This window comes from Gallinula chloropus, assembly GCF_964237585.1.
Source record: "Gallinula chloropus genome assembly, chromosome: 7".
NCBI lineage: Eukaryota > Metazoa > Chordata > Aves > Gruiformes > Rallidae > Gallinula > Gallinula chloropus.
In genome coordinates, this window is record NC_140092.1 from 7,660,363 (window position 1) to 7,684,997 (window position 24,635).

Consider the following 24,635-nt stretch of genomic DNA (forward strand, 5'->3'; position numbering starts at 1 on the left):
TAGAAAAGTCTTGTCAGGTGAAAGGAATTTCTGAAATTTTAGAAAATTACCACTGGTTGGCTGAATTTACTTCAGGGTTGTGCTGAGATCTCTGCTGAGATCAGATCTATATATTTAAGTTTAAAAAAAATGTTGACAAAAAAAATCAATCATACTACTTGTTTTTCTTAATGTTTATTTTTTTTTTACAAAATGTGCACATTTAGTTTACACAAACACGCTACAGCAGATTTCAGGTGTACATGTATTGTACTACTCTTATCCTACACTGGTGATAGCAGAGCAGCCTTCAACATGCCTCTAACATCCCATCTCTACACCAGAATAGATACCTGATTTATTTTTGCAAAAGAATCCTTGCAACATTCTTTCTACTTCATTAATCCCCTTTCTGCAGCAATGTCACAATGAAGATTGGCCTATCTCTGATAGCATTTCACCTGTTTTGAAGTATTGGCATAAACTCTGTGGACAATACATCATAGAAATTACATGGATGAAGGGGGCAGTATTATATTTTAAGTACACACATTTTTAGAAAAATCTTTCTATGTTCAGAATTAAGGTAGCTCAAATCTCAATGAAGAAATGGTCCTAAAAAAATGTAATATGGTTACCACATATAGATGATATTATATAGCAGAAGTTTTCAATTTTTTCCTGATTCTGTCTCATAAGTAAAGATATTACAAAAAAAACTGAAACAGATGTTAGCCTGTCTAGCAGTCATTACTAGTAGATGCTACTATATAGTGATATTCATTCTGAGCACCGAAGTGGGATGGAAGTCTCCAAAGAAGTTCACACCTTTTTCTTCATTAAAGGCAGAAAGACACACACTCATTAAAACAGTGTTAGGATCCAGTTACGTTTCTTCATGAAAAATTCAATTCAGAAGATCCTTAATTTTAAGCGAAGAACTTTTGCAGGCATATCCAAGAAGAATTAGAAATACAGTATGTAGGACTCCTGAAATTCATGTCATGATAAATTAAATGCCGATTTACTAGATAAGTGTGACCGAGAGAAGCTTATTTGTATTTATTAGGGAGTAAATCTACCTATAAGCAATTTCTTTTTTTTGTTATATAACAGTTCTTCCTATCAACTTATCTAGTTATGTTTAGGTTGGTTTGGGGTTTTTTGAAGAGCAAGTCACAGGTGGAGTGCAATTGCAGCACAGTGTGCATTGCATGTTGAATGTAGCACTTTAATTCAAAGTTTTATTCAAAAAATGAGGACCACACCATACAAATGTGAAAAGAAAATACATGGTAATGCCTCTGTATAAATTAGAAGCTAAGATTTAACACTCAAACACCTAGAGCTTAAACCAGTACAAATGAGTAGTAAAACTAAGAGTATTTAATCTTGTGACAGTATCTAATTTTATCTGGGGCGGTGTAATGATAATAAAGCTGCATAATATCAGTTATTATTTTGTTTGGAGTAAAAACGTGACTTTCCGTACAATCTTGTTAAATAAGTAGCCACTGTTGTGCTAAGTTGTATATTTTATAAAGGGTTTTTTTGGGAAAAGTTAAGAATAAAAAAAAAATTTGCATAATATATGTCTCAGTGTAAAGCTGAGTAATTTTATTTATGATAAAGTGGGAAATCCATCTTTTAATAATGTTGCAGAATAGCTCATATTTGTCCATTAGTTGTAGACCTAATGTCTTCATTAAATCACATTTTCAAAGAGCTGCATGGATCGCATTATATTCTCATCCTGTAAAAAAGACAACAAAAACCACAGAATCATACAGCATTTCAAATGTAGTTGGCAAATATCCATAGTGAAATTGGGTAGAACTAACTGTATTTTACTTGATGGCAACATAATTTTTGAGCTTGTTTGGAGAAACTGTTAGTAGAAAAAGTACATCAGTGCATCTATGCTTAAACAGAATTTTTAATATATTAAATAAACTAAAACTGTTCTTTCCAGAATACAATAGCATGTTAAGAAAATTGAGCCTGCAATAGTTGAGAGGTTATAAGTTTATATCTAGCATAAAGAAACACATACAGACGATACATACTCAAGGAATAATTGTTGTATCTTAAGTGTGAATCCATACGTGAAATTGCAAGTCCTGTGTATCATACACAGTATTTTGCAATTCTGAGGCATCCTATCACATAGCCAGGGATGACTGTAAAATAAAATAGATTTAAGTGTGCAGCTTTGCATGAACCTTAGTCAGTCAGTGCCACAAATACCACTGCAACACTGACTCCTCTGCTCACATTTTCTCTGTGTTTACTCTGAAAAATGTTGATTGCTTTCCCGTGGTACTTCTGCTTTCTGATTGCTTTGCATTAAGTAGGTAACAAACCCTTCAATTTCCACATTGTGCCTAATGCATACTGGCACGTCACTCCAGTTTTTATCAGTAAATAGCTCTTAGCACAGCAGTCAGGAAAAAAAATATCTTTTTTGTAACATTTACTTTTCAGTGTATACAAGAAAGAATTTACTTGTGGTAGCCCACATTTCATAGTATTTCTGGATCATCAGATGGTTGCCCAATACAATATATATATAATTCAAGAATATATTAACATGCTCATTTAGCATTTGCTGGTCCCTGCTATATGAATCCTCCTTTTCAATCTGAAATCACACCCTTCGGTACTTTATTGAGAGGTAATCCTGCCATCTTTAAATCTAGTGAATAAAAAGACTGAATTTGGTAGAATATTTTATGAAGTTTAATCAAAGCAGTGCATAAGCCCCCCACTTCTTAGAAAGATTCTCTCACAGTATTCTCTGCCATTGATAGGCATATAGGCCTTCTGTACATTAATGCTCCAGTAGCATATGTTCAGTATCAATTTCCAGTTAAATTATTTACTGTTCAGTCTGGTGGGTAATTTACTTTCTACAAAGTGACAAATGGGAGTAATTTTCTTAATTTATGTTACAAAACATGTACAGTGGGGCTTTTCATCTTTGATTCTGTATATCATCACAACTGATATTGGTGTAAGAAGTGATCTGTGCAGTATTTTGTGCTGATAATCCAACTTACAAAAGCAGTGATACATAATTTAAAAAAAAAAAAATTGAAAAAGAAGTAGTTTGCTGCTTTAAAAGTTTGTATAGAAAGTTCATTATATTAAATTACTGGAAATTCAAATAAACTAGCTTTTTCCCAATGCAGTGTTTTGCAACATCAGTATACTATTGAAGATCGCTGAGTAATGTAAGGTTAAAGTTTGGTTTAACTGGAATCATTCCTCATTTAATTATGGGTTTTACATATACATTGGCAACTAAGCTCAGCAAAAGCGCAAAGCTCACAACACGTTCTTAATTTAGAAAGTGTTTTGACACTTCCTAGCAATTTTATAGTATATATATATCATCACTAAAGAAACTAGCAGTTTTCTAAAATCAGCTCCCTATTTTTAAGTTTTCTGTTTCTATACAGAAGACTTCCAGTGCCTCTTTTTAGTCAGTCAAATGGAGTGAGTCTTCACAAGAAAATAGAGACTTCTCAGAATGTTTGGAACATGGTGACATTCAGTAGCTTTTTTTCATCTTCAAAAAAAAGCAAAAAACCCCTGATGCCTGCATTAGAATTCTTGGGCAAGTGTATCTTTCTCATTTACTGCTATTTTCAGTCCAATTTTTGTAAATAGATTTAACATTTCCTAACTCAAGACATTAGGAGGTGTTAGTGCATATGAAGCACAATCCATATTAAGCACAAAACAAGGATGAATGAGCTTTGCCAGATCTGACCTAACTTCAAGCCAACTTTGAAGTTTGAGATGGCGTCTTTGTTGTTTTCAGGCTAGCCCAGACCATCAGCATTTCATATGGAACAGGGCTACTCCTGCAGAAAATATCTATCCCAGAAGCCTTTTTATCATTACTTAAAGGGCCTTAAATGACTGAAGGGCCTTTAAGTCATTTGCCCTGTCATTCACCTATGTACTAAACGTACCTTAGTCCTTTGCCACCAGTCTTCATGGTGCTGCTGTAGATATGAATCAGAACATGTCCCTCCCACCAGCACCACACAGTTAAAGGATACACCAACCAGGTGAGGAACAGGCAGTGCCTAGCCCTTGACTTGACCCCAATACTGCTTCCCAAGACCTATCTCTCCGATTGAAAAAGGGGAGCAGGCAATTCCTTACTGATGGCACTAATTTTCTTTGTAAATTAATCACTCAGCCCATCACCATAATTGCTGTCATATCGAGATTAATTTGTCATTAAACTTCCAGAACTCTGCAGACCTCAGCTGGGAAAAGAATCTCATCTCTGTTTCTGGTGATCACTCAGCTTTAGCAGAGCAAACACCTTTCGTTTGTATTGAATGATACTGACAGGAAAAGGGGTAATGGCTTCAAGCTTAAAGAGGGTAGATTTATTATACTTTAGGAAGAAACTCTTTACTATGAGGGTGGTGAGGCACTAGAACAGGTAGCCTGAAGATGTTGTGGAAGCCCCATCCCTGGTAGCGTTCAGGGCAAGGTTGGATGGGGCTTTGGGCAACCTGGTCTAGTGAAGGGTGTCCCTGCCTTAGAGGTCCTTTCCAACCAAAACCATTCTATGGTTCTATGATTCTATGACAAGCAAGAACCACAGTCAATGCAATAAAGTGCTGCCAACAGATAAAACACAGAAGAGCTGTTGTCTGTCTTTCATCCCCCAAAATCAGTGGATTAAAATCAGAGACTTACTTACAAGCAGCTGTGCTCATAAGAGCAACTCCAAGGCACAACTAAAGATGCATATAAAAGCAGACAAATTCAGGAGCATCTTTGCTATTTCCTGTTCAGCATTCCCAATTCCCAATGGTTAAACATCTACCACTCGCCAACTAGGGTTATCTTGCTAGTCTTGTTCTCTCCTGTCTGTGGTCTACTACTCCCTTCTTAGTATAGGAGATAAGAAGCAACACACAGAGGCTATATTACTGATCTGCATCAGATTCATATTAACTAGAGTCAGCCTGGACAAGGTACCACTAAAACACTACTACAATTCCTTGTACTTCTCACTGTAACAAATAGCATTGTGTTTATTTGCCACATCAATTTGCTTAATGCAATTAAGCCTATAAAATAGACATCACATCTCAACTTTTTAAATGAGTCAACAGTAGTTCCTTAAATTTCTGAAAACAGAACTTATCTTTCCTCCTTTCATCTTCTGGTCTGGAAGCAAGCTGGTTTCTGAAGGGCAGAGGAGTGAAAACAGGCTGTAATTCCAGCTGCAGAAGTTTATTCTCATTCCTGGCTCTAGAGGCCACGAGCTGCTCTCAGCAGTTGCAGAAAAGGAACAGCCACCTGCATAGCATAAACAGTTGCACCTGCTAATCACAATCAGCTCTCACTCCCTTGCCTTGAGAAAACTTGCCTGCTGTTAACTTCTGCCATCCAACACTTGGGAAGCTCCTGGCACTTTCCTTTTTTTAAGGTCTCCAGCAGGTCGTGACTCACTGTTTGAGAAACACTGGGATAGATGATACATTTTTAAGCAATATTATTATTGCTGTTGTAAATAGATGCCAATTGTAAGAGGAATATGTTTCCTAGCATGGGCAGAAGATAGAAAAAAGTATTTAACTGCATATGAAGAAAGATTTTGCTTTCAAGTACATACAAAACACTATTGAAGAGAGAAGGGATGCAGACACAGTTGTCCAACAAGCAACAACAGCTTGTATATAACTTCTTTTCTACAGATTCAGGTCATAAATTTAATTACATTGCTTAGTGCTTTAGTATAACATGTACATACACACACAGCCTTGGGACAATACTGTCTCTGATATTAGGATTACCGTCACTGTCACCCTAGAAATCTGTGTAGAACTACAACAGTGTTATCCAACAGATAGAGGTGGAGTACTTATCACTGGGTACTTACTTTCTGGCAGCTCTCAATGAATTCATCTATGGTAACTACTCCATCTTTGTTTTTGTCCATTTTCTGTTCAGAAAGAATAAGGATGTTTGTTTATTCTCCCGAAATCCTGTGTAAGACAAATGCTTTCTATTGTTCATTTCAGTTATATGTCAGCCTAGACCAGGCCAAAATGCCATACAGAACTAGTAAGGCACTGCTAGAATAAGCTGCAGTAGTTTATTGTTGAAGAAGCAAGGTGTAGTGTGAAGATCTAAGAAACTTGGGATAGAACCACAGAAAAGGAAAAGGATTGCAAAATTGGTCGGATATGCAAAACTTTGCAACAATCAAAATCTTTCCATACCTGGTAACAGAACAGTCTTTTTGGCTCCTGTGCTACCCAACCCACCTGGAAAAATGTCTCCACGTGTTGTCTAGGTGCATCCTCCTTGAGAACAGGATAGGTGCATTTTCCCATCATATCATATATTGCTTTCATGATATCAAGCATTTCCTGAAGAGGAAAAAAATGCCTGTGTAATGTAAGGTGTCTTGTAGACACTGCTTTTACTCAGAACACAGAAAATGATTTTAAAGATTTATGGTTTTTAATGAAATGTTGAGATTGTGCCTGTTATTTTATGACTGAACAGCTTCAAGAAAGAACTACTGTGTTCCTACAAATTCTAGCATGTTAGTTTGGCTTTCACAGGTACACTTATTAAACAGATGCAGATGTATGATTTTGATTTTAAACTGTTTAGAATATGTATAAGTTCATTGACTGTGAAAAGAAGCTCCTGAGGTGGTGTAAAAAAAAGCAAACAGGGAAAGAATTTCAGTATACAGCAAATGAATGGCCACAGCACATCAGCTTCTTAGAACGGAGTTTTCCCTAGAGAACACAGAAGTGCTCATGCACACACTGCACATATACAGGGTCCTCCTTTGACAGCAAAAGCTTTGAATTTTGTTAATTGAGTGGCTTGTGAAAACTATAAGAATACCTATAAAAACAAGTCTTTGCCATTATGCTGAGAAATTATTCTATGGATCACCCTTTTATAAAAATCATGAAGAGTTTTTCTAACAGTATAAAATTATTAATGTAATATATATATTTTTAATTTTTTTTACCTAAAACTCCCAGTTTTGAAAAACTATATATATTTATGAAAGTACTCATTGGTCCCACTGTAATTTATTTTGTGTTTGAGTCCTTGCAGAATAAAAGATGTGAGGGCCCTTTTGTTTCAAGTAAAATTTTTTAGTAATAGATTAATAAAATAAATAATAATTATTGCCCACATAATTCTTTCTTTCTTCTCCAAATATCCTACCAAAGTACTTCATGTTAGTGACTTTATGTGCACATACATAGGCTTAAATTGAAACCTAAAGAATTTTTACAATTTCTGTGATTTTCCCCTTTCAACTTCTATATATGACTTTAAAATGAGAAAATCACTTTACTTTAGCGTATCTAGTTTCATAATATGTGTATTTGTTAACTACTCTAATTTGACAATGGAGCCATTCTTCCATGAAAGCAGGATTTACACATACAACCTCTACTTTCGGTTATTAGCATAAAAAGTGGACCTTACCTCTTTAGTTATATATCCATCCTTATTTATATCATACAAATTGAAAGCCCAGTTCAGTTTCTCCTGTACTGTCCCTCGGAGCAAAATTGAGAGACCCATAACAAAATCCTAAAGAGAAAAAAAGCTCTTGGTCAGTTTGGAATTGAGCAGTTTCTCACAAACACTCAGAAATCCAGAATAATGCTTTTGTGAGAAGCACAGAAGTCTGGAAATACGTGTCACTCTTACTTGGTTTTGCTTGATAGTAAGTGTTAAAGGTTGTTAATTATTTAAAAAAAAAAAACAACAATCTAAGCACTGTTTGCTACACTCAATAAGTAAACTGAAAAAGTTTCGATAGAATAACCCATCACGTCCTATTAGTGGATTTATCTCCCCAAATGCCTCACATAAGCAGTTCCTGTTGAACTTAATACCAGGGAAAAGCAACCCCTGTGGTTTAATGGGCCAGAAAAAAGTTAAGTGGGAGTTAGATTAATCTAAGCACTGGATTAATCTCTAAGCACAGGAGACCAATTTTGGGAGAACTATCTACTAAGGAACATTAAATTCTCGTTGGAAGTGGAGTATGTGGTTCCCAGATCTCTTAGACTAATCTGCTGCAGTCGACATTTGAAACTTCATGTATGCTACAGTACACCTCAATGCTTAAACCTTTTATTGTAAATATGATAGGGAAGAATATTTATATTGTGTTTCCATGTAACACCTTAAAGCTTTAGTGACCCACCAGTGCTCTACTGCTGCAGAGCTATTCCACAGAAATAAATTACAAGGCTTTTGAGATTGTTTACATGCAGCATTTGATTATAGATTTTTGATTCATAGTTAGTACTCTTTTGACAGCACAAACCTCACCGAACATCTTCCAGATTAGAGAAAATACCGAATCAGATGTGTCATCATCTGTCTTCTGTATTTCTTAGCATGTTAATTTTTTTTAAACAATGCTTTTTTTTCCTAACCATGTTCTCAATTTTTTTTCTATTTGATAAGCTTGTGAAGCTTGAAATTGTCTCCGTAATGGGACGAGTGTTCATATTTAAATGTGCATTTCTACATCATTGGCAAAAACATACAGGAAGTCTTAGAGCAGCATTAAAGTAGAGACAATAAAAACTGAAAAAAATCTTTATCAGCACTGGGAAAGTTTATGCATTTCCTTAAAACAGGAACAATAGAAAAGACTTCACTGAGGCTAGACATAAATTACAAAGGCCTGATATACCACGCAGTCAAATAAGCATACCTGATACAGTGAAGCATACACAGGTATCATGGCCTCAGATGGTCTAGTAGGCACAGACAGCTCTTTTGACAGTTTTGTTCTTTTTAAAAATCAAGTGGTACACTCTGGGTTTTCTGTCTGTCATAATTATTTGTCTTATTGGTATATGTGCCCTTTGGGCTAAATGGATACATGAATCTTGCATGAGTTTTGCTCAACTTGTCTTGTCTACACCTCAATGACTAACTGAGGGTCATGGGGTTAAATCTCCAAACAGCTCTTTAACAATGTATGATTAAGTATTAAAATGTTCAAGAAATTCAGAACAGATTTGATCACATTACAGCATTAGCAATTAACCTTTTTTAATTCAGTATAATTTCTTCACATCTTTTCTGCACTGTTTTAAATTCTTGATGTAGCTTTTCCTGAAGTCCTTTGCAAAGGTCTCCAATAACTCTGCTTAGAGTAGTATAATTTACAACTCTTTTATTTATTTTTAATTATACACTAGCAACATTTTTGCATTAATTCTATCAAAGCTATATATATTTTTTGTCTGTGCTGTGGTACCCATCTTTACTCCTCTCCACGGGTTCTTATTTCTAACTTGCTAGCTTCCTGCTGTGTGCCAGTCCTGGAGATATTCAAGGCCAGGCTTTATGGGGTTCTGAGCAACCTGATCTAGTGAAGATGTTTCTGCTTACTGCAGAGGGGTTGGACTAGATGACCTTTAAAGGCTCCTTCCAACCTAAGGCATTCTGTGACTCTCATTATTCCATCAAATGCCAAACTTTCCTGCACCTGCCTTTGATTCTGCAAGAAAGGGGGATGTCTCACTGAAGGATTGCAAAAGGGAGGAGCACCACTGCATCTGCATTAGAGCCTCTGTGTGCTTGGTGTCACAGCCTGCCCACACTGCATTTCTGTACTACAGCTTTATAGAGCCTCCAGTTGCAATCTGGGATTAACTCATATTTATGTTTGGCTGTTGTTCTTTTCCAGCAGTGATTAATTAGCTCTTAGCAAGGCTGTTGATGTTTTCCTGATTGCTTTATCCCTCAGTAAATCTTTGGGGAGTACTAGTTCATTAATAAATTAATTAACAAGCTTAATAGCATGCTCTCTCAAATCCATAGGAAAGCTTGAAATTATTCCACCTGATCATGTGTTCCTTTATGTCTTGTTCAAGGCCAGAAGTAGGCAGGCACCTAAATCCTTTTTTGGATTTGGCCCTTTGGATCTTGGAAAGGAATCAAGTGGTGAATGTTAGTCACAGTAGTGATGGAGCCCTGGTACAGGTAGAACAGAAGTCACCAAGCAGTTGTTAAGAAATGTATTTCTTCATAGCTACTTTACACCAGCTGCTTGTAAAATGCTTATGAGATCACCACTGGCCTGAGAAAAATTAGCTCATTTTCTACATGACATGAACAAGGGATTTTGTGTTGAACACAGAGGATCCCACTTGGATACATTCATTAAACTGCTACTCCAGTATTACACAAACACAAGGGTTTATATTAAAAATTACAGAAGTCATTATAAATCTCTATTGCATTTGGGCAAAAGTTTGTACTTGAAGGCACTGGGGTTACTGAGTTATTTCCCTCTCACCAATATCATATTTAGAATAGTCTTAATCTTCATCCAAAACAAACTAAGGATTCTGATTTGCACATGGGTGCTTTACCTTTGACTATATGTCTGAAGTTAATTCACCTCAGTTTTCCTGACTGTATAAATATCCTGGAGGCCCAGATCTTCATTTTGATTCAGTTACAATATTCATGCAGCAAATAGAAACCTTGCTTTCACATATGTCTGATGGAAAAAAGAACTTCAGTTCACTAATATGTCAAAAGAGCCCTTCAATAGCTGGGTCACTAAATTTTCTGGAACTCTGTCCCTCATCTTAAAGCAAAACTAGTTGGCATAACTAATGAAATAAGTAAGTCTCAAAATTTATGCATCCATGGGAACATGGGTTCAAGCAGCTAGTTTCATGAGTTCCTCTTTAAGCTACATAAAACGCTTCAGTTGGAGAGCCTGACACTTATCAAAGAGCACACAGGTTTAGGGAGGATAAAACTCTAAGAACATAGCTGTCTCACCAACCAATCTCATCCAATGAAGGTGTGTGCTTAAGGTGTGCTAAACATTTCGTTGTCTATCACTTCACTGATGATAGTTGAAACTTTGAGGAGAAAAGAGCAGAAATCTAGAACAAATTACCTTTGCCTTCTTTCCCACAATTACAGCTTCCAGTGCTTTATTAAAAAAAGGAGAGTGCAATACAAAAAATATAATTCTTACCTACATTCTTTCAGTACCAGTTCAGATTTCCATATCCTTTTAACATAGAGGAGAGCTGAAGAGTGTTTTTCATGATAGGTCATTATATTACAGTTATTTACTCCTACACTTCCATCACTTTCATACAAAATGTAAATGGGAATGATTATTTATTCTCCAAGATTTTAAATCACCCCCTCTTTTACTGTATTGGCTTTGGTTTTTTGTTTGTTTGTTTGCTTTTTCCCTAATGGAAATTAGAAACCTAGAGTACAGATTGGTATAGAAAGAACATGGCACAGTAGCACCTGGGATAAAAAGGAGCAGGAAAAAAATGCCATGGTTGTATTTTTCACATTTTTACATCATGCAGCTACTTTCACGTGATTAGAGGAGAAAAAAATCAACAAACATTTTTAACTTAAGGAGGATGCTTTTAGAATGTCTATCATACAGTTTATAAGTATGATCCTATGTGGTACAAGGACACAGAAGTAAGCGTCTTTTGACAGCAGTAGACTTATGGTGGATTCACAATCAGTGTAAATAATATCCAAGTCTTGATTGCTCTGAGTGGATACTGAGCAAAAATAAGCTGGAAATGTTTGTTCAGGCAATGAAAAACACAGTACTTTTATACTTTCCTGATTTATTTCATCCCACAGCCTGTTTTGTACACAGAGCTGCACTTTAAGGATATTCAAATCCTTTAAAAAGGGTTTCATATCTACTACATTTCTTAAAGCTTTCTGTGTGAGATACAAATGTCAACAAATCACCCAGGGAAGAAACAAAAGCTTCTTTTGTCTCATTATTCTTAATGCTAACAAATGAAATACTTCTCAAATATTGATGCTAAATTTTTTTTTGCTCCTTGCCTCTACTGTTGCTGATTTGACCAGAAGGATTCCTTGTAGAATTAGACTATGTACATAAGTAGTGAATAAAACTTCCATTTCTGCTCCTAGTTTTATATAGATCCTATTGATTTCAGCTGTCTGGAAAAAGGTAGATGGGGTTCATGCTTTTTAAAATAAATGCACATAATTCGCCATAAAATGATCTGGTTATAGTCCCAGTCGAGATATAGATTTCTGATCACAGTGCACCTGCCTGTCCAGGCTTCTCCTTCCATATTACATCAATAATAAAGGAATGGAAATGCTTTAAAAAAAAAATAAATGTCAGACCCCACAACATCGTTCAGTCAAATAAATCATAAAAACATGTACAGGGCAATGAAACAAATTTAAAGTGGGCATTATTTATTACAATCCAATCTCAAGTTGTAAGGATATAACTTGTCCATTATAAACAAAAATAAAGCAAAAATATCCTTTTGCAAATGAACAGAGCTTATTTTTTAAAAAACCCCTAAAGCTTAAAATAATGTCTCCTATGCAGTATTTTGTACACCCTGTTTTCATATAAACTACTGCAGTGAAGTGCCCTTTTTAACATGTTGATGATGTCAGGCTTTGCAGGTGAAGATACTGGCCTTAAGAGGGCAAAATAGAATTATGAAAGCAGATTGGGCAGTTAAATGGATGAAGAATTAAAAGTCTTTTTTTGTAGAGCCTTCTGGAAACTAACAGAGTGTGTGAACAATCCTATTTTGGCTGAGTCAGCCCCATAATATTAGTTATAGTTCAGAGCCTTTCTCACCTTGCAGAGGCAGGGAGGAAGATAAGGATTATTTTACCTAACTTGCATATAAATTGGGTAACTTTTTAAAGGAACAGATTTATAAAAGTAATACAAAGTAGCAAATCTGGATACATAGTTGTAAAATAATAATAACAACTTTTGTTAATACATCAGAATAACTTGAAATTTGAGTCACATAAGCTAAACTTTTCACAATGTGAGCCATATTATAAAAGCCACCCAACTTGACGTAATTACAAGAATGGGAAAACAGTCAATTGCAGAGAAAGAAGTACAATGTTACTCACCTCAAAACTTACAGATCCATTGTGATCAGTGTCAAACGCATTAAACAGAAAATGTGCATACGTTGTGGAATCTGCAATTTAAAACAGGAAAAATAATTCATAGTAAGCACATCCTATTTAATTTAATTTGATTGCATGAAAACAGTTGATACCAAGATATATTTTGATACCAAAATTTTGTATCAAAACGAAAGTTTCAGTTCAGTTTGAACTTCTTTTGGTGGCAGGAGAGAAGGAAGAAATCCTAAGTGCAAGTGAGGAGGGAGGAATTTTAAGTCAAAGTATGTGTGTAGCTACACTGTTATGAACAGAAAATCTAAAATTCTGGTATAGAATCTCTTTATTCATTTTCATTCCCTTTTGGGAACAAGCTTCTGGGGTCATGGGAAGTCAGCTTTCTTCACCATCTTTTCTCCTTCTTTCAAAGGAATGCAAATTAATGCAGGCTAAGGTATCATTCACTTTCAATACTCGTAGCCTTGCTCATTCTACTTCTAGTTTTTAGACTGATTTTATGTTAATTAACACTGACCTCAGAAACTTTTAGTAAAGTGAAACAAAATCTCTGTCCCTCTTGCAGGACAGTCTTCACCCTCATGGAAAAACCTCATTAGTGCTGAGATTCCTTTCTCTGATTTCTTGGCACTATGCCATTTTACCTTTCATATTAATCCTGAAAACCTTTATTTGTCATAACCCAAAACACTATTTTGAATTAAACTGATAATCTTGTGTCATTCACCTGAAATGCCACCTCAACCCCAAAGAATAAAGTATACCATAACTCAAAACTTTATACTTCATGAATTCAGACCTGATATTAGTAAGTAAAGTGTCTGGTCTTACTTCAATGCGTTAATTTCATATGATGTAAAATAATTGTAGCAAGAAAAAAAACTCTGCAACCTTAAACCCTTTGTCTGTTAATGCATTTTCCAAGAATTAAGAAAACCCACCACTCCTGAGACACTCTTTCATTCATCCATGCTTCCAGTCATTAGTGTAATTGCTTAAGCATGGCCTAGCAGATAAATTCCCACTTTAACTGAAAAAAAATGTAAATTTGTTGACTTCAGTTTACATTTCAGATTTTAATAGTCATGTTTTCTATACTCTACTGAGACTTCTGTTGTGCAGCAGAATATACTATGGAAACCATCCTCAGGAAAAAAACCCATATTATAGAGGTATAATTACTGTAAACTGAATTTTAAATAGCTTCCTATTCTCTTGGCATTCATTTCTTACAAACGTGAAATATTCCTAATTATTTTTCTGTAAATTTACAAAAAACACTAAAGTTAATACAAAGAGGTTTTATTGTCTTTTTTATATAACAGTATATTAAAAAATAGTAAATATCTAGTTTAAGAATCTTTTCTTTCTAATAACCCCATCTGAAAAAAACCCAAAAAAAGTTCAGAGATCTTTTTCAGAGTAATTTCTTCAGGTAATTCCAGACTGAAATTTTGCCTGCAAAAACACTGCTGGAGGAGGTACATAATTTTTTTTAACTACAGCTACTTAACGTGATTGCCTACTGACCCCCCCTATAATCTTGAACATTAGTCATGTTAGAGAGAAGCTTAACTTCAAAAATAAAATAAGTTTTATTTTCAGGGATTTGATCACATAACTATTAGGCTAAATTTGTATTTTGACAAGACAGGTAATAAATCCAAATTCCTTTGAAATACAGAATTAAAGCATTTTAAACATCAGAGACAAAAAATGATAGTCATTATACATCCAAGAATACGCCTTATCAAGCCACGAACATAATCCATTCTGTTCATAACTGAGGAGGAGTGTAATAATCATTAAGTGTCTGGATTCTTATCTATGAACTTTCCAGCTGAAGAATCACAAGTGACATTTCAGGTGATCCATTGCGTCAATGCAGGGGGCCTAATCATTCACCTGTATTTCTAAAAAGAAGTTCCTGGAGTGCCTTTCCAGCATGAAGAGCCTTTTACAAAAGCTACTTCTGCCTTTTAAAGTACAGTGACTTTACTGCAGTTCTGTGTCATTTCCTTTGTCACTCAGTGTGGCTCCTTTGTCCTCTTTCTACTCCCCCCGCCCCTTATCCTGGATAGTCTTGAAAGTCGCTTGGTGAAATGACTTGCTGGAGGAGATTGGAAAATGACTTTTTGGTGATTGCTTGGACAACCCTGAAGCCTAAAATCTTACACATCATTCTGTTTGTTTAGATGTGAATTTTTATAATTATATGTTGTTTTGTATCTGATTTTGCCTTACAGAGGCACTTTGGTCACAGATCTACATGTACAACATGATTTAAAGTGGTGACATCTTTCAAACTTCTTTTTTCCTCTTTGTGGTTCAGATATACATACAAACACTTCCTAAAGTGTGACTGAAATTGAAAGACCTCAGCTGCACACAATATTTTGGCAATACATTCAAAGATTTCTGTATGCAATCTGGCTGCTTAAGTGGACAATTAAATATGATGATGTCACCCCACTGTTAGCATGCAGGGATATGCAAATGCAGCAATTAATTGGGCTTTGAAGATATATTGGTTAATGTGAGAAATAAAGGCTAGACTTTGGCTCCCATACCTCTCAGAAAATGGCAAAAGTCAACACAGGCATCTACACAAACTGGTTCAAGTCTCAGTGGGCCCACAGAAATGATTACTGATGTGAGCTGTTAGTATTATTCGTCCAAGAAGATTCAGCTCTTCTGCTGTTTCTGCTGAGTATTTTTCCTGAAATTTTGAGCAATACTACATAAGGCTTTCACATTTGTTTGTGCTGTTGTTAGGTACTACTTAGGCTGCACATCGTAGCATGGAGGCCATGGAGGATGGGAAGAGGAAGTGGATAACTTCCAGTGATCACTTCTCAGTGCTCTTTGCTGAGATCTCCAAAACAGTTTTATCAAGAAAGCTAAAAATGCTCTTACTAGTACACAACAACATCTGGTACTGATGAGGGAATTACCTGGATGGGACAGTTTTCTTCTTGCTTAGAATCTAACTTTTTACTATATTTTGCTAAAGTTAAACAAAGCAGGAAGAAACAGCATTTTTTTTTCAGAAAAGTGTAGCTCCTTTGTTGCAGATAAAGAAATGGCATTGCTGAAATTAGAGGGAATATTGTAGCCATGTGCCTCTAACACAGGAGGCTACTAAGAAACCACAAGTTTTATAGGGAGCTTACCCCAGGATGGAGGCTTGTCAACTTGCAGCTTTGTTTCGCATGGTTTAGCTGTGACGGCAGTCTCTCAGACTGAGCAGGTTTCAAGGCTGATTTGGTTTGCTTTTGTGGTGCAACTACAGCTTTACACAGGTAGCAAGGTAGCCAAACCAGGTAGTTTGAATGATGCAGTGGAGAGATTTTTGCCCCATATGCCAGCAGAGACCTTGAGCAGTGGAGGGACAGGATGCAGCGCAGAGAGCAGGTGTAGGATGAGAGGGAAAAGGAGCACAGAGTGGCTCACCCGTGGTCAGTTAAATAAATCCAGATCTGGAGCTGGACAAATCTGGTTTTAGGGGTGGCAAAGAGAACAAAGGAATGCTATCTAACACACGCAGAAGTCACCGCCTACAATAGATTTGGATGTAATGTGGAGCTGCAAATCAATGAAGGAAGGTATAAAAATGTCTTAGGAAATATGTAAGAATGACCCCAGGTAAATCCTAGAGCAAGGAAGAAGAAAGCACCAACAGGAACATCCTATTCCTTCTAGGGAAAGACTCCAGGTGCCAACACTCTGCTGCAGTCCCCACCAACTCTCCCAAATGATGCCAGTGCCCCAAAGGCCCAGATGAACAGCAGAAGGATGAGATTAGCACTTTGAAAAAGGGGCAGAAACTAGGAATTGAGTATATATCAATTTTAACTATATTAATATTCTTTCATTTCTGTAACAATTAGGTCTGAACTAAGAAAGTTTAGGCTTTTAAGATCACATTTATTCTCACAATACATTTTAGCTTTCCTTTCAGGAATGACATGTTTTCTCTTTGCCCACAAACAATTCTGAGTGTAACAATAGGAAATATGATGATTTTTTAAATTATTATTTTATATGTAGTAATGGCGTGGTAAGTCACATGCAGAGAATTATTTTAACTAGCAAGGGCAACTAAAAGAATATAATATCTGAAACCATAATTGCTATCCTGGTTTAAAAGCTTAGATATAATCAGTAGGCAGGTCAACTCTTTTAGCCTTTTGTTCTTCCCTATTGAGCGTGCCTACTTATTAAGGATTTCAGCGACAGTAATCTACACTGAATGCTGCTCTTTGCCTTCTTGATATTTATTCAAAATAAAACTAATTGGGAGATGTTTTATTCCTACCATTTAAGTGTGGTGGGGTTTTTTGTTGTTTTTTCTTGTTTTGTTTTAATACAAGTGAAGAGAAAGAGCTATGAACAGTCCCAGGGAACATGCAAATCTCAAGAGCTGCAGGAAAAGATGAAGAGGCAGCATTGAAGAGCTGTAGGAGAATAGGGCAAGGGAGGATTGAATGGTAAATGGTAAAAGCAAGAGGAAGAGGGGAAAACAATTCAAACTAAAAAAAATGCAAGGTTCAAGGCAAAAACCTGTTCTACATTTTGGTGTCACCTTCATTGTGCTAAAAGATGATGAAGATAAAGAAATTAGTGGAACCCCGTAATTGAAATTAAGGGCCACAAAAAAGCCTGCACTTAAGTATAGAAACCCCACAGAAGACAAGGGGTTCTGCCATGGGTATTAGAGGGTACCAGTACAGTTTTCATTCCTACTGTGAAAGGTTTTGTGGGATGAAAGAGAATGGGGGAGACTATACAGAAAGTTTGAAAGCAAATAATCTACCCAGAGAAACCTGGTTTTCCAAACACCCAAACACAAGTGGTAACATCTTACCAAGATACTGACTTCTTGTAGATATCATTGCATTTCATTCAGAAATGTATACATCAAAACATGTCCAAGTTTTACTATCAAGTACCCCATGAGTTCAGACAGAGCTTGAAAGAATAATCATGTTAAGTTGAACAACAGGCTCTTTTATCAGACTTAGAAACTACACAAACAAAACTCTCTCTACACTGTAGTACTAACTACCTCTGCCAAGTACTCACCTCCCTGTGGAAAGAACTGCGAGTAAATCTCTTTAAAGGTTTCTTCATTGACAACACCACTGGGGCATTCCTGAAAAAAGTGAAAGAGAAGAAATGAATACCATCTGATCCATCTGAGTCAAATTGTGTGCTCATGACACCCTACAGAACATGTATGTGATTCTGAAAGTCTGATTTACATTTCCAACCAAATATTAATGCATTTTATGTGTATCACTTTGAATTATCTTCCTGAAGAGTTCCTATGGGACAAAAAATTCTTCTGTGCCATGTATCTCAACGTCAGTGTTGAGACCTGAGTCACAGCTGTGAGCAGCCACTGCTTTGCTGCAGTGCATGGGGCTGTTGGTGTCTCTGTGGGCCATGAGTGGTTGCTTCTGCAGCTGCAAGCAGCACCTGACCAAATAGGAGGGTAAACTGCATTTGTGGTTAGGCAGTACTATTAGAACATGCAGTCATATTCTACATGAAGAGTTATATTCAATGAATTCAAAAGGTTCTGCCTACACAGATGTTATTCAAACCTTGCATATCCTTCTATGTCTTTGCATCTTTTTCATGAACTGCAATATGTAAGAAAGAATAGGCAGAAAGTCTCACAGCAGGGTGAGTAGAGAGAAAATGAAAGGAGAATTAAAAAGAGGATTAGAGCCCTGACTTTACAAGATGACTTACGAAAAGAAAGACAGAATGATACTGTATTGTTTACTAAGTTATGCATAAACATCAACAGCTGACTTCTAGTCCTGAGTTTGCCAGACTGAGCTGATGACTTTAGGCAACACAATTTCTTTTTCCTTTAATTCCTTCTTCAACACAGAGGGTGAAGCTAGCAAGCTCTTTAAAAGGAAAGTAAGGTAAGTAAGGTAAGTAAGAAAAGACAAATTAAGTATTAAGGTTCATACAGTTATTTTTGTCTATTGCTATGCTATTTGGACTGATGGCTCAAGCTTATGTGCTCATAGTCCAAACCTGGGGAAAGGAAATAGCTTTTAATGAAGATAAAGAATAGTGCAACATCTTTTACCAGTGCAAGAACAGCTCTTCCTGTGAGACTGAATATTTCTATTAGAGCAAATAAGGAACACCGAGATACCCGCAGTTCTGACATTCTGCTAAGAAACACATAGTGTAGTCTTGCTAATTGAGAGATGAATGCACCGCCTGAAAAATGTATGTCAGATTTGCAGATCTAGGATTATTTTATTTTACTTACCCTTAGCCAAAATCACGTGCAAACACATAGTAAGAAACAATTCTTTGCTTCCTTGTTCCTGGTCACAGAGGTTGTCACTGATGGAGGGAGAGCTAGAGTTCAGGTGTCCGTAAGATCATACATATACTGGCTGCTGAGCCATGTTGCCTTTCAAACCAAAGCTTTTGGGGAATGTGGGGAACGATCTATCATCTCTACCCTTCGTCAGGTCTGTTAATTGAGGAGGCATCTCCCTGCCTGTCATGTATTCAGGTGCGTGGGGATTCTAAAACATCTCTCTCTGCTCTACCAGTCTCCCCACAAGACTAGTCACAGAGTCTGGCATCTTTGTGTCTCCCCAACAGATTTACTACATTGCATATCCTTTTATCTGAAGCCTTTTGGAGTTATATAAATGCATGCAAAACAGCAGGATTTTACAATTAAGAAGTGTTCAGCTACACATCGATATACCAATATATTCCAATGTAGAAAATGTAACAAAGGTTTTCCATTAATTACTCTTCCAAGCATACATTGGTATTTACTCAATGGCATTCCCAGACCTGCTCAAGGAAGAATAACACAAACTTCTCCCTGAGATGGGTGGGAGTGTGAAAGGATAATGCAGTATCTTAGAATGTAGAAAAAGACTTGTTCTTTCCAGACAAAAAGCTAGGCACATTTTGAGTGAGCTAAAAGGAAAACCTGGATATTGAATTTGTACAACTCAGAATTAAGTTTTTTACATTTTTTCTCAGAAGCTTAATAAATAACAAATGAGAAAATGTGCCAGCAAGTCTAACTGTGTCAGTCCTTAGTCTAAAGCTGTGAAGAATAAGACTCCCATTTCCTGACTGCATTTCAATGTCATGATGTTAGAGTAGAATTGAAGGTACTCTGCAAAAATTTGTTGGATTTATTCTTTGTTAGTTCAAAATAAGTTAAGAGCCAATTTTTAGAGAAATATGTGATCCACATACTGCATTTAAAGGCATTACTTTTTTTCTATCACTTAATGAACTCCACTTTCACTACACCATTTGAAAGATTCATTGCTTGAAAAGGCACCCTACTTTTGCTTAACTTAGTATTAGTAGAGCCAGCAATGGCCTCCTGACTTTGTCTAGGCTGACCCTGTGCATTTTCCTCAACTCTTTACCACAGCATTGTCAGTGACACCTTACATTTTCTGCCCTTAGAGATTTGTAGTAATGGTATTTTAAGGACATTTATTAAAAATCTATGATGATGGCCATTTATTCTTATTGGGAATATTTAGTGGAAAGTTTTTTCTTTCTTTACCTTGGATCTTTTCTCTGAGACTATACTAAACTGTAAACACCCCTGTTCATAAATAATTTCAATCTATATACATGTAGCCAACATCATTTACCTCCAAGACTGCTCTTGACTCATAAAACTGGCTTTATTCTGTTTATCAGAAGATTTCTCTAGTTCGATGAAAGAGATTTAATATTGCAATTCTTAAGTATGCCCCATGGCTTTATGTCAAATTATTGCTCACTTGTACCATTGTACCAACTGTAATTAAAAAAAAAAGTAAAATCTTTCTAACCTTTCATTAAACTCTTATAAAAGTAAGGGAAATAATTAAATAGTTTGAAAGAAAAGCGTGAGGCTTACTTAAACCATTTCTTACATTCTTTTTCACTCCAGCTGTAAATGGTTTGTTTTGTTACAGAAAATTTCTGTTTGACAGTTTTTAAAAATGGCATTAATTATGTATTATATTTTCCTTCCGGAGAATTAAAAGGAGGAAAAGTTCATCTTGAACTGTTTTTTCCTGAGTCCAGTCCTCTCTCCTTCAAAGAGAAAATAGGATAAACCAACAGAAAGAAGAGACAGAGAATAATAAATATCATTCTGCCTTTTGATGATCTCTCTTGCCTGCAGTTTTACTGCTGGGAAATTACACCTTCAGCACATGGTCTTATGAAACACTCCAAAACCTGTAAATTATTTAGAAGCTTCATGCTAAGCTGTCTTTTTTTTCCAGTATTTCTGAGAATACTGCAATCGGTGGATTCATCTTTATTACCTAATCAACACCCTTTTTGGACAAGAGGCAAACCAAAAAAGACAATAAAGGAGAAATAGTGAAATGTAGGAAAGAGATTGAAGGGGAAATAAATTCAAAGCTCGAACTTTTATCTCTATAACAAATTTCTACTGATGGGTTAAGCTGTATTAGGAGCTTTGGCAATTTTAAGTATCTTTTAATTATGACCTGTTGTATTGCAGATTCTTCATCCTAAGCTTTATCTGTTGTCAGTGTTCTGCTTCATTTTAGGTATATATTTATGTCCACTGACTTAATTGTCTCTGACTGGCAACATTTTCTGTATTTGTGTGTATGTCTAGTGTGAGTAAAAATTTAAATTTTCCATAAACACAAAACTTAAAGGAGGAACATGTACATAATTTTGAAATAGTGTGCATATACTTCAATGCTAATTATATCAAAAATGCAATAACATGAGACTTACAGTGGCTTTTCATAGCCCAGTCCAGTTCCTAATATTTCCTTTGAGTATAGGCAGACTTTGATCAAAACAGTATGAGAATTTAACAAATAGCCTTGATTTGATAACATAATTAGGCTAAATTAATAATGAAATCTGGGCTAATAGAAACTTCATGAAGCTCAACAAGAATTACAACATTCTGCATCTGGGAAGAAACAATCTCTTGTGCTAGTACCAGCTGTGAAGGGATGGGCTGAAATGGCAGCACTGCCAAAAAGGACATAGGGTTACAATGGATGCCAAGTTGAGTGTGAGCCAACAAAGAATTCTCACTGTAAATACGATGAAACACCTAATGAGCCAAGGCCAGCAGGCTAACAGTTACCATCTCTTTCCACAGCAAGGAACACAGTCTTGAAGGCCTCCCAAGGTTGTGGCAGAAGGCCATGAAAACTATGAGTCCACATGGCTAACGAGGAGAGGCTTAGAAAACTGGGCTTTTTTATTCTAGGTCAGTGCTAATGCACGAGCTAGCAGCAGCCCACCTGAAGGGCAGCAATGGAGATAAAAGAACCAGAAGCAGACAGTTTATGAAAGTTCAGTGGCTGCAGCCTGAAGATCGTGACCTCACTTGGACACTCTTCCTGATACCCTGAATTGTAGTGATGCTTGAGACAGGAATTTTTCAGTGAAAATTTGTGCTACTGACAAGCATTGAAAAGTTGCCTGTGTATGTGGCAGAGCTTTCATAATGGATGAGATGAGAGGCTTTGTTTGATAGGCAGACCTCAATAATTTGCCATTATGAACAGGAACACACTGATCAGGACAGAAGGATGAGGTTATAGACTTCAGAAAACAGGTTAGAAGCTTGCAGTTTTTAGCTTTTAAGGTTTATGAAAATTACCAGTGAATTAGATGCACTCCTTACTTCCAAAGCCACATACCTAAGGTTGATTTAAATTTGCTACTTCTAATGAAAGTTCAGATGTATGTGATTGAAACACAGGCCTTCTTATGGCTTTGATATTTACAGAAAACTGAGCCAAATTATAATTATATAATTTGCATGAGTTGCAGTACCAAATTAATTTCTCCCACTAAGAAATGCAATTAGTGGGTTTGGACTAAACATCCACAGAATCACAGAAGTACGGGTAGGGTCTGGCCTGCCTATGGGGCCCTCTGTTGCCTTGAGAAGAGAATCCCCAACCAAAATAACCTTTCTGTCTTTCCTAGTGGAGGCAGTCTTGAGGCGTGGAGTTGACTTCCTCACTCTTGGCCTCCTATTAGGGGGATTGTCCCCGACCTTCCCATTTGCCTCCTCTTCAACTCCCAGCACCTCAAACCTATTGCTTAGAGGGACCTGAAGAACCAAGGTAGGCAGGGAGGAGGTTTTCCCATGGTGCCAAGCCAGGACTATCTTCCAACCCTCTCCGTCTTTCTGGTCACTGACTTCTCCCCATTCTGCCTGATAGGGCTGGGGATCCATCATTTTTTGGGGAAAATTTCCCCGCTGACTTTTCCTCTGGCATGCCAGCGAGTTGCTCCACCAATCAATTTCCCTCTCACACTCCCTAATGTTTCTCAGTCTCTCCACCTCTTCTTTGAGCTCTGCCCCCATGCTAAGCAGATCTTCCACCTGCTCACACCTCACACAGGTGAAACTGTCGCCACTGTCTGACCCTCAATAACCTCTACATGTTTTGCAGATTCACTTCAGACAACAGTGTTCTTGCTTCCCAGCGTTGCTGTTCAGGCAACAGCTCTGTAGCTGTAGGCTGATTGCAGCCAGGAGGATAAGTAGTAATAAAAGCAGAAAGGTGGTGAAAAAAACAGAAGAAATTCTCTCAAGCAAGCAGCATCACATTAAAAAATTGTTTGGGTTTGTTGAAATGAAGAATACGATTCTAAGTGCTGTTATGATTAAGCATCTGGCTCATTAAGAATGCATATATCTCCTGTTTAGATGGGATAATTGGCTAAGCAGGTGTGGTAAAGTTAGACTGCATGGAGTTAAAGTGGCAGAAGAAAAATCCAACTGGAAGTGACATAAAAGACTAAGAGCAACAATGGCACGGAGATGAAAATGTCAACATCAAGGTGTCTGAGGTTTTCTTCTCTACAGCTGCAGATCTGCAACCATTTGTTTCAAATGTCTTCTTTGAGTGCCTGCTCTTCAGTGTAGTATCCCAGTTTGCCTCCAACACAGGGTGGCCCACACTCTTTCTCCCAGATTTGCCAGTCCGCTGGACTCCTCAGGGTCTGTTCAGTTCTGCCGAAGGATGGATCCTGATCCGGACATTTCTGCACTCATTTCCCTCTGCTCTGTAGGGAGAGCTCTCCCCTGCACTTAATGACCTTCTCATTTCCTCTGGTGACTGACTTACTCCCCACTGTCTCTTTTCTCTTTAACCTTGCAATAGGGCAATAGGGCAACAAGCCCTATTTCACATAGTGTCTGTTTCCTAGTCCTTGAAGAATCAGTCTATCAAACCCCCTCTGAATCACAACATCTCAAAATCCTTCACAGATACCAAGCAGGTTATCACCAAATTTTAACCCATTTGTCAGACATAACAATACAAGATCAAACCAAGAAGGCATCAGATAGATGCAAATTTCTGGTCAGATAGATCCCAGCTCACCTTTAAGAGCTAGCACATTCTGAGAAAAATATGAAAGATATCTTTCCTAATATCCCAGTGCATTCTCACTTAGTGTCAAATCTTGCTTTGTGCTGTTTCTGTAGCGTAATCTACTTATCTTGATGTTAAAGAAGAGTATTCAAAGAGGCCAGAGGTAAGCCTGTTATTGATGAAAATGAGCTTTCTTTTGACTAGGCATTCTAATTAATGGCAAATAATTAATGGTAGTGGATAATGCCCCGA

At 36.8% G+C, this 24,635-nt stretch overlaps 1 protein-coding gene across 8 annotated transcripts in view; it reads right to left on the reverse strand.

The window, feature by feature from the left end:
- Positions 1-1,684: 1,684 nt before the first annotated feature.
- Positions 1,685-24,635, reverse strand: part of KCNIP4 (potassium voltage-gated channel interacting protein 4) — a gene marked incomplete at both ends in the record, with an annotated part of 400,855 nt that continues 377,904 nt past the window's right edge. For all 8 annotated transcript variants that reach the window (XM_084266836.1, XM_084266831.1, XM_084266832.1 and 5 more), the window contains 6 exons: positions 1,685-1,732; positions 5,897-5,959; positions 6,285-6,389; positions 7,483-7,590; positions 12,961-13,031; positions 18,061-18,130. In XM_084266836.1, coding sequence (XP_084122962.1) covers positions 1,685-1,732; positions 5,897-5,959; positions 6,285-6,389; positions 7,483-7,590; positions 12,961-13,031; positions 18,061-18,130 — 465 coding nt within the window. The remainder of the gene's footprint in view (positions 1,733-5,896; positions 5,960-6,284; positions 6,390-7,482; positions 7,591-12,960; positions 13,032-18,060; positions 18,131-24,635) is intronic.